The following is a 9412-nucleotide window of genomic DNA, read 5'->3' on the forward strand; positions in this document are numbered from 1 at the left end:
TTGATTTTTCCTGCTCCTCGGATGCTGCCTGACCTGCTGTGCTTTTCTAGCACCTGCAGTCCTCATTTCTATATTATTTCCCCATCTCCTGAAGAGACTTAATCTTGTTACACCGTATCTCCATGTGTACAAATAGCGCTCTCACATTTTGCCCAAGTGCTAATCTAGACAATGAACGTCAGCTCTCACCCACTGCCTGTGTAAATTCAATTTCCAGTCAGGGTCATTCAGCAGTGATTAGGTCCTCATGCCTTGATTTTAAATTGCCGTTATTGCTCAACAATTCTGGAAGCAACTGTAGTATTGCAACTGAATCAAATAAAATATTCATGACTGAGATTAAGCTCAAGTAAGGGTATCATGAGGAATGGAGGAAAGGCAAGTACATGGAGTTGAAGCACAGATCAGGCAGAAGTCAAGAGTAGTGAAATTGGCTGAATAAGTTGAATGGAGACAAAAAAAGACTGCAAATGCTGGAATCCAAGGACAAGTAGGACTGAAGAAGGGTTTGACCTGAAATGTTGACTTCCCTACCTCCTGATGCTGTCTGGCTTGCTGAGTTCTTCCAGCCTATTGCTTGTCTACCTTAAGAAATTGAATGTTTTTCTCTTGCTCCCATGTTCTAACAACCACTGCAGCAGACAACAGTTAACTCAACACTGGTCAGCGACTGAGCATATACTTTCTAGAGATGTACCTCCCCACCCTTTGCTTTTGTATTTAACTATAAAGTGGTGATTCCAGCTTTCCCTGATGTGTATGGTTCAGTACAAAATTCCTTAAAATAGTAACCATTCTAGAAAATTAGTTCTCCACTTAATTGGATGCAATTGGCTTTCTAACAAACAGTCATTCATTTAACTGTCAAAGTCTGACAGCTCCAGGCATGCTATTCTGTCAAGTTTTACCAACTGTTGATTGTCAGAGATATTTCAGCAGTACATTCCATCTGTTTAAATACAAATAATATTGAGAATGTACTGAGTACTCACTTTGAATTTTGGTTATGTTTGCTAAGTCCCCTCTGTTGCCTGTGAATGTCTCCACACGTCAGTGTTTCTTCAAGAACACTGCAAATGAACAAAAATATGATTCGCCTGGAAGCACACATTCTAAAAAGCCCTACACTTTCTTTTTAGAATACATCCCAAAATGAGACACACAGATGAGAAAAGGGAGTTGATCAATGATAAATCCTTGGGGGACACCGATGGTAATCGTGTAAAAGTAGGAGGGATAACCACTCCTGGAAAGATTTTAACTACAATTTGATAAATTGAAGTAAAGCCAAATAAATTCATGTTGTGGCAAAGTTGTAAAATGAATTCACAGCCAATCATATAGAGACGAATGTACAAAGAAAAGGTTATATCCCACTACCAAGCTTGTTCATCTACAGACCATGTACGTATTCTTTGTCAAGTACTCTTCCCAATCCTGTTAAATGGACAATAACTATATATAATACCTCTAAGGGAGGGGTTGGGACATAAATGGTAATGTCACTGGATGAGTAACCTGTCATCCTGACCTGGTCTGACAAACACTGGACTCATCACAATGGGTTGACTCTCCACCGCCTTGTGACAAATTAGGGATTGACAATAATTACTTGTGTAAGCAGTGATGCCCACATCCCATGGGCAAATAAAAAGATGAAAGAAATGAAACTCAAATGTCTCAATCACAAAAGTAATCATGTAAAATTATCGAGCCAATCCAATTCAACAATGACCAATTATATTCCACAAACATCTATAAACCAGACCTTATCATTGCATTACTAACACTAATCAAAATCTTTCCAAGTTTCACACAAGATTCAGACAGTCAGGAATGAGGCACACCACTCAATCACCAAAACTAAGCTGGAAATGAAAGCCTGAAACCACAAAATTGTGGAATTCTTTCACTCCTTCAATTTTCTTCCTCTTTATAGATTCCCAAAACCCAGGCTTGACATCATTTAATCAGTGCTTCTTGATTTAGCTCATTGCTATTTATCCTTTAAAGCTTCAATGACATCCTGCACTAGGAATCATCTGTTTATTTTTTCCTTTCAGAAGCATGTGAAGCAGAAAAGCTCAAAACCAGAAATACCAACATCCAAACCTGTTGGAGCTACATGGGCACTGGTGCCATTAGACTCCACACCTAAGCACTTAGCCTATTCACAGGCTCAGGTGATCTCAGTCACCTTGCTGATACTTGACTGAATGCAACAATGTGCATCATGACTAGAACCCTCCACTCAACACCTCTCCCTGGCCTCCTATCCTTGCAAACATTACTCCCTCACATATCCATTAGCTATCAAAGGCCCAAAACTTACATGTAAACATCTGTGCTGTATCTCATTTACTACTCCATAACAGTCAGAGAGCTACAACACAGAAAAGTGCCCTTCGGCCCATTGTGTTCATGTTGGTAAAAAAAAACACAATTATTCTAAACTAATTTTCAAGCATTTGGCCCAAAACCGTGTAGTCCTTGGTATCACAAGTGCACACCTAAATAAAATATTTAGAGGATTTCTGCCTCTATTCACCACCATCCTCTGGGTGAAAAATGTTTTTCCTCACATCTCCTCTAAACCTTCTGCCTCTACTGTAAATCTATGCCCCCAGTCATTGATCCCTCCATCAAGTGGAAAAGTTTCTTCCTATCTACCCTATCTATACCTATAATGACATGTTCAATCTACCCTCTTGGTGCCCCAAATGAGGCAACGTTCCTGAGCAGGATCCACTAAAAGACATCCGTGGATCAAGAAATGGGGAACATCGGAAGTCACCAGCAAGTCATTTGTAACAAACCCATCTAACAAACAGCAAGCTTTTTAACTATCACAGTGAGAGTGGCCTTTGCTAAACAATGCTGTGGCCTGAAGAAGGGCTTATGCCCGAAACGTCAATTCTCCTGTTCCTTGGATGCTGCTTGACCTGCTACGCTTTTCCAGCAACACATTTTCAGCTTTGCTAAACATGTTCAGTACAACCCAGAACACCTACACAGCCAACCTGTACTTCTGATGCCCAGGACAAACTTATGGAGGGACACATACAATGCTGCACACACAATCAAGTGGCAGGCTAAGCCCTTAAAGTCGGAGAATGAGAAAGTGATTACTTTGCTCCAGGGATTTAATTTGCTAAATAAATAACTAAAATCATCTTGTTCTTTTGAACTCAAACTTAAATGCATGATAATTTAATTCTTGTGGCAAAAGTAACATGTCATACTCTACTTTTACCAGCATCTACCCAACATCTCCACTACTGCTTCTTTGGGTGTGGTAATGAAAGACAATTGGAATACTTCTCACCTGGTGCAATGTTTGTTAATCAGTACTTGTGCTTTCTACTGTATAATGGAGACAAACGTCAGAATAGTGAAGACTGAAATACCATAAAAATGCTCCATTCATACAAATAGGGTATGTACATCATAGTTCATATTCATCCTCCTTTATTTCCAGGTTAAAATAATAAATTACAAAGTTAACCACCACTCTGTCAAAGTTTGATAGAAACAAGGAGAAAATGCACTCAAAGACAAGAGCAAACCAGAGAATCTATTCCGAACTGAGAGTACAATTCCATAGAAAGGAGCAGATGAGTCTAAGTAGCCCAAAAATTTACTATGTAAGTTTATGTACCTGAGTTTGCAGAAACATTGTCTCTTCTCAATCCAAATGTAGCGTAAACCCTCAAACATATAATAACGAATCACATTTTTCTTTTAAAGAAGAAAAAGCACTGTTATAAAAAGTTTAGAATATGAACTTGCTGCAAACAAAAAGCACTGAATATAGCAACATGGTGGTAGCTTAGTTAACTATTTAAAGTTGAATGAGCGATGATATTGAACAAGAAACACTAGCCCTTGACTTTAAAGACCTCCCTAATAGTTTGATTTTGAAATGTGTTGAAACATAATACATCTTTTTTTTAAATTTTCTAAACAACTTGTTTAGAAAACAAGATGTTATTACTCACATCTAGAGTAGGTAGGACTTGAACTGGCCTTCTGGCTCAGAGATGGGACACCTCACCACTGCGCCACAAGAGCCCCTAAAATACAATATTCTTCAGGAAATGAATTAATTGCTTTCAGGAGTTCAGAAACAGCCACCGTTTGACCTCATTCACATTCAGCACAATGAGACAATAGTCATCGAATCTCTCTAACAAAACTTCCTTTCAGTTTTGTGTGGATCAGACAGGAAGGAAAAGGAGTTTTCTCGTTTGAACCTTTGTTTTTGAATCACATCTACAATTCCATATTTTTATATTCATTACATAAAAACATACCATTGTTCTTGCTGTACAAAGAGCAAATGAAGTAGTCCGATTTGGTTCTATTAATTAATAGAAAATAGACGGTGCTGCAATCTGCACACTATTTATTTTACTCCAGGGAATGGAATATTTTCTCTTGTAAGCACAGAATGCCACACCAAACATTTGCAGGCAGGGAACAGAGCAAGGATCCCTCTATTCTTCTCCTGCATGCAGGTGCAGGATCTTCCCTCTCACCTTCCTGAGGGTTAACATTAAACTAAGAACTTAACTGACCAGCCACATGAATACTGTGGCTGTAAGAACAGGTTGGAGACTATGTACTGGATTAGTGGTGCTGGAAGAGCACAGCAATTCAGGCAGCATCCAAGGAGCAGCGAAATCGATGTTTCGGGCAAAAGCCCTTCATCAGGAAGAGCTTTTGCCTGAAACATCGATTTCGCTGCTCCTTGGATGCTGCCTGAACTGCTGTGCTCTTCCAGCACCACTAATCCAGAATCTGGTTTCCAGCATCTGCAGTCATTGTATGTACCTTGGAGACTATGTATTCTGCAGTGAGTGATTCACCTACTAACTCCCTAAAATTTTTCCACCAACTCAAAGATACAGGGCAGGAATATAATGTAATATTTTTTTATTGCCTGGATGAGTGCAATCTAACGACATTCAAATAGCTCAATGCACTTAAGAGTGAAGTAAGTCTGATTGTTGGGACTCTAGACTACTTTAAACATTCACTTCCTCCACCACTGTCTGCAACAGGTTTCATTTAAACTCGCCAACACTTCAACAGAAACTGCCAAATTAAAAACTTCTACCATAAAGGACAAGGACAGAAGACCTAATGTAACACCACCTCTAAATTTCCATCCCAGTCACTAATCAATCTGACATAAAAATATTATTTCTCACTGGTGTTGGGTCAAATTTCTGGAACCTATCTAACAGCGTTGCAGGAGGACCCTCTGCCACATGGACTGCAATGTTTCACAAAGACAGGTCATCACTATTTGTCAAAACAAGGGATAGGCAACCTCCACATGTTTTGAATTACTGCTTTAAAATGGTTCCCTCTCACTTTCAGAAGTTTTTTCATTGTTACATAAGTGCAACATTTCCCCATTTCCCATCTTTCTCCAAATGATGCTGCCAATTAAACACTTCATAATTTGGGTATTCATTAATAACAACATGGTGACTGCCCAAATTCTTATCAAATAGGAACTTTATCTGTTGTACACAAGCTTATACAACGACTGACTGAACACATGGGTGATATAGTATCCAATCTCTTACCTCCTCGTGTTTGTGAAGTTGAATAGTGTCCTTCCAATCATTTTCAAGCACTCCTATGGCTAAATTAATTCGGTTCTCATCATCACTAGGCTCAACTGGTTGAGGAAAACTGTGTGGAGAAGAACATTAGATGGAGAAGCAGTCAATATGCTATATTTTCTAATAGTCTGCAACTGATTGAAGCATGGACATAGACAGCTCTAATTCCAAGTTTTTGTAGTAGGTCAATGCTCAAAATATAGCAGTTCCCTGTCCCTTAGACATTCACACACCATCCTTTTTCTAGCATTGACTTCCTTACTGTTGACTCCAATGCAATGTGACATAGGCATGATCGAGACTTGTGCAATGACAGCCAGTTTTAGCTAGCCACATTGGCTTATGAAGGCAACCTGGCAAAGCTTAATAAACAACACACTTTTACTCAAAAATAAAACAAAAAATTGGAGAAGCAGAAATCTGAAACAAAAACAGAAACTGGACAAACTCAGCAGATCTGACAGCAACTGCAGAGAAAAAACAAACCTAACTTTTCTCATCCAGTGACTCTTTTTCAGAACTTTTAGCTCTCCTGATTGGTTAATGCAAAAAACACAGGTCAGGGTGGTTTCAAGATTAATGGATATCAATCAAGATAGGATGAAGGTGCTACAATTACAATATGCATCAACTTGGGGAAAATCAACTAAACTTCTTGCTGAAAAATAAACACAGGATGAGAACTGGATTTTGTTCAACCTTGATAATAATTAGCAATCAAGAATCATACATCCTACAATTTTTCACAGCCATCTCCACATGGAAGGAAATCACAGGACACATGGTTCCCTTATTCTTGTTCTGATGGGGTTTCACAGTTGCCAGCTGACCCTACAGGTCAGCTTCACCACTTCACCACTCCTTCATTTCTAAGGCTAATGAGTGAGGGTGAATGGAATTTCACTGTGGATAGCACCAAAACACAGCCTGATGATTCTAAACTCAGTTGTCAAGTGTATTTTCAAAGGAAGAATCAAGAACTAGCAAGTCAATAGCAGAAACCCTCTCCACATCCTAGCACAGATGCATATTGGAAAATTCCTAGTGCCAGCTACTGATTACATATGGGCGGCACGGTGGCACAGTGGTTAGCACTGCTGCCTCACAGCGCCAGAGACCTGGGTTCAATTCCCGACTCAGGCGACTGACTGTGTGGAGTTTGCACATTCTCCCCGTGTCTGCGTGGGTTTCCTCCGGGTGCTCCGGTTTCCTCCCACAGTCCAAAGATATGCGGGTCAGGTGAATTGGCCATGCTAAATTGCCCGTAGTGTTAGGTTAAAGGGGTAATTGTAGGGGTATGGGTGGGTTGTGCTTCGGCCGGTCGGTGTGGACTTGTTGGGCCGAAGGGCCTGTTTCCACACTGTAAGTAATCTAATCTAATCTAATCTAATCTAATCTAAAAATATCTGTATTTACTACCTCTAGATCATTGAGTAGCAATGTCAATAATCCATAAACACTGGATTAATGCAGTTTTGTTCAGGACAGTTTCATTGTCATCTGAGATTTTAGTCACTCCACGCACACAGTAATTCTGACCAACACAGAAGACTAACCAGTCATCCTCGACCTCTTCTGTCCAAACTTTGGCTACGAATTGCTGATTAAATGAATCCTGCAAGAAATCAGTTTAAATAATAGCTCCAGTGAATCCAATCTTTACATCTTTTAAGCATTAAATTAAACCTATTCACACCAATAACTGAAGCAAACCAAAGAAATACTTCAGGATAAATGTTTAAAAGGTATTTTATCAATATTCCCTATTAGGGTAAACAACACAAGGATCTTAAAAGGACAAACCGTCTATACAGTAGTCCCCCATCCCCATCGGGGGATACTTTCCAAGACTTCCCTCTCCCCCTCTCAGGATTCTGGGTAATCCAAGATGAATGACAGGAAAAATTTCTGGCTGTAAGAGCTGCTCCTTTTTTTTTTTGAGGTATTTTAGGTGCTGGATGTGATTTCCTTGAATTTCAGGAGCAGCAATTACTGTTTTATACGCTGTTGCATTGTTTTGGAACTTTAGGAAAAAAAGTCAAAACAACAGCAGTTTTAAAAGGGAGAAGAACAGACAAAGGAAGCACATGGTGAGGTCATTGCAGGAGAGAGAGAGAGAGAGAGAACCTGCACAGTTACTGCCTTTGCTGTTTTTGAATTCATGCGTTGCTGGACATCAGAGTGCATCTGGGACAATTAGCAAACAGTGAATTTCACAACTAATCTTGGAGGAACCGATTTGGGCGAAGTTCACAACACAGAATCAGATAAGTTAATTGTTGTTTTAAGTCTGTCCAAGAGAAAGGCTGTATTGGTGAGTACAGAGTGTTCTTTCTTGATTAAATGTATTTGGAGAAGTCTCTTGATTAAACTTAAAATATAAGCCATAGCTATTAATTTAACCTGGGGCAGTGTTTGTAGAGGAATAAGACGGTGTTATTTTCTGGGTCTGTAGATTGTGAAGAAGCAAAAATGGCCTTTGCAGTGATATGTACTTCTTGTCAGATGTGGGAGTTTAAGGGTTACTGTGGATTATATCAGCCATAAATGCTGTTGGATGCGAATCTCATCAGATCAAGTGGATCGGTTGGAGAGACAGACAGAAGCGATGAGCAATTTGCAACAGCAACAGTATGTGATGGATGGCAATTATAGGATAGGGGGGGGGGGGAAGTCTCAGATACAGTCACATAGATGGGTTAACTCCAAGAGGGGTAAGAGAGGTAGGCACCTAGGGCAAGAGTCTTTTGTGGATAAACCCATTTCAAACAGGTATGCTGTTTTGGAAAATATAGGGGGTGATGGATTCTCAGGGGAACGTAGCATGAACAGCCAAGTTTCTGGTATTGAGACAGGCTCGAATGCAACGAGGGGTATGTCGGCTTCCAAGAGATCAATTGTGTTAGGGGATTCTGTAGTCAGAGGTACAGACAGACGTTTCTGTGGCCAGCAGAGAAAAAGCAGAATGGGGTGTTGTTTCCCTGGTGCCAGCATCAAGGATGTCTCAGAGAGAGTGCAGAATGTTCTCATGGGGGAGAGGGGTCAGCAAGGGGTCATTGTCCACATTGGAACCAACAATATAGGAAGGGAAAAGGTTGAGATTCTGAAGGGAGATTACAGAGAGTTAGGCAGAAATTTAAAAAGGAGGTCCTCAAGGGTAGTAATATCTGGATTACTCCCAATGCTATGAGCTAGTGAGGGCAGGAATAGGAGGATAGAGCAGATGAATGCATGGCTGAGGAGCTGGTGTATGGGAGAAAGATTCACATTTTTGGATGATTGGAATCTCTTTTGGGGTAGAAGTGACCTGTACAAGGACGGATTGCGCCTAAATTGAAAGGGGACTAATATACTGACAGGGAAATTTGCTAGAACTGCTCGAGAGGATTTAAACTAGTAAGGTGGGGGGGTGGGACCCAGGGAGATAGTGAGGAAAGAGATCGGTCTGAGACGGGTACAGTTGAGAACAGAAGTGAGTCAAACAGTCAGGGCAGGCAGGGACAAGGTAGGACTAATAAATTAAACTGCATTTATTTCAATACAAAGGGCCTAATAGGGAAGGCAGATGAACTCAGGGCATAGTTAGGAATATGGGACTGGGATATCATAGCATTTACAGAAACATTGGTCAGGGCAGGACTGGCAGCTAAATGTTCCAGGACACAAATGCTACAGGAAAGATAGAAAGAGAGGCAAGAGAGGAGGGGGAGTGACATTTTTGATAAGGGATAGCATTACAGCTGTACTGAGGGAGGATATTCCTGGAAATACATCCA

At 40.3% G+C, this 9412-nt stretch overlaps 1 protein-coding gene across 6 annotated transcripts in view; it reads right to left on the reverse strand.

Annotated features, from left to right (window-relative positions):
• Positions 1–9412, reverse strand: part of atp13a2 (ATPase cation transporting 13A2) — a 92058-nt gene that overhangs the window by 50664 nt on the left and 31982 nt on the right. For all 6 annotated transcript variants that reach the window (XM_043675701.1, XM_043675703.1, XM_043675700.1 and 3 more), the window contains exons 4-7: positions 7193–7251; positions 5598–5706; positions 3659–3738; positions 993–1070 (exon numbers count right to left, since the gene is read on the reverse strand). In XM_043675701.1, coding sequence (XP_043531636.1) covers positions 993–1070; positions 3659–3738; positions 5598–5706; positions 7193–7251 — 326 coding nt within the window. The remainder of the gene's footprint in view (positions 1–992; positions 1071–3658; positions 3739–5597; positions 5707–7192; positions 7252–9412) is intronic.

This window comes from Chiloscyllium plagiosum, chromosome 34 (assembly GCF_004010195.1).
Source record: "Chiloscyllium plagiosum isolate BGI_BamShark_2017 chromosome 34, ASM401019v2, whole genome shotgun sequence".
Classification (NCBI taxonomy): domain Eukaryota; kingdom Metazoa; phylum Chordata; class Chondrichthyes; order Orectolobiformes; family Hemiscylliidae; genus Chiloscyllium; species Chiloscyllium plagiosum.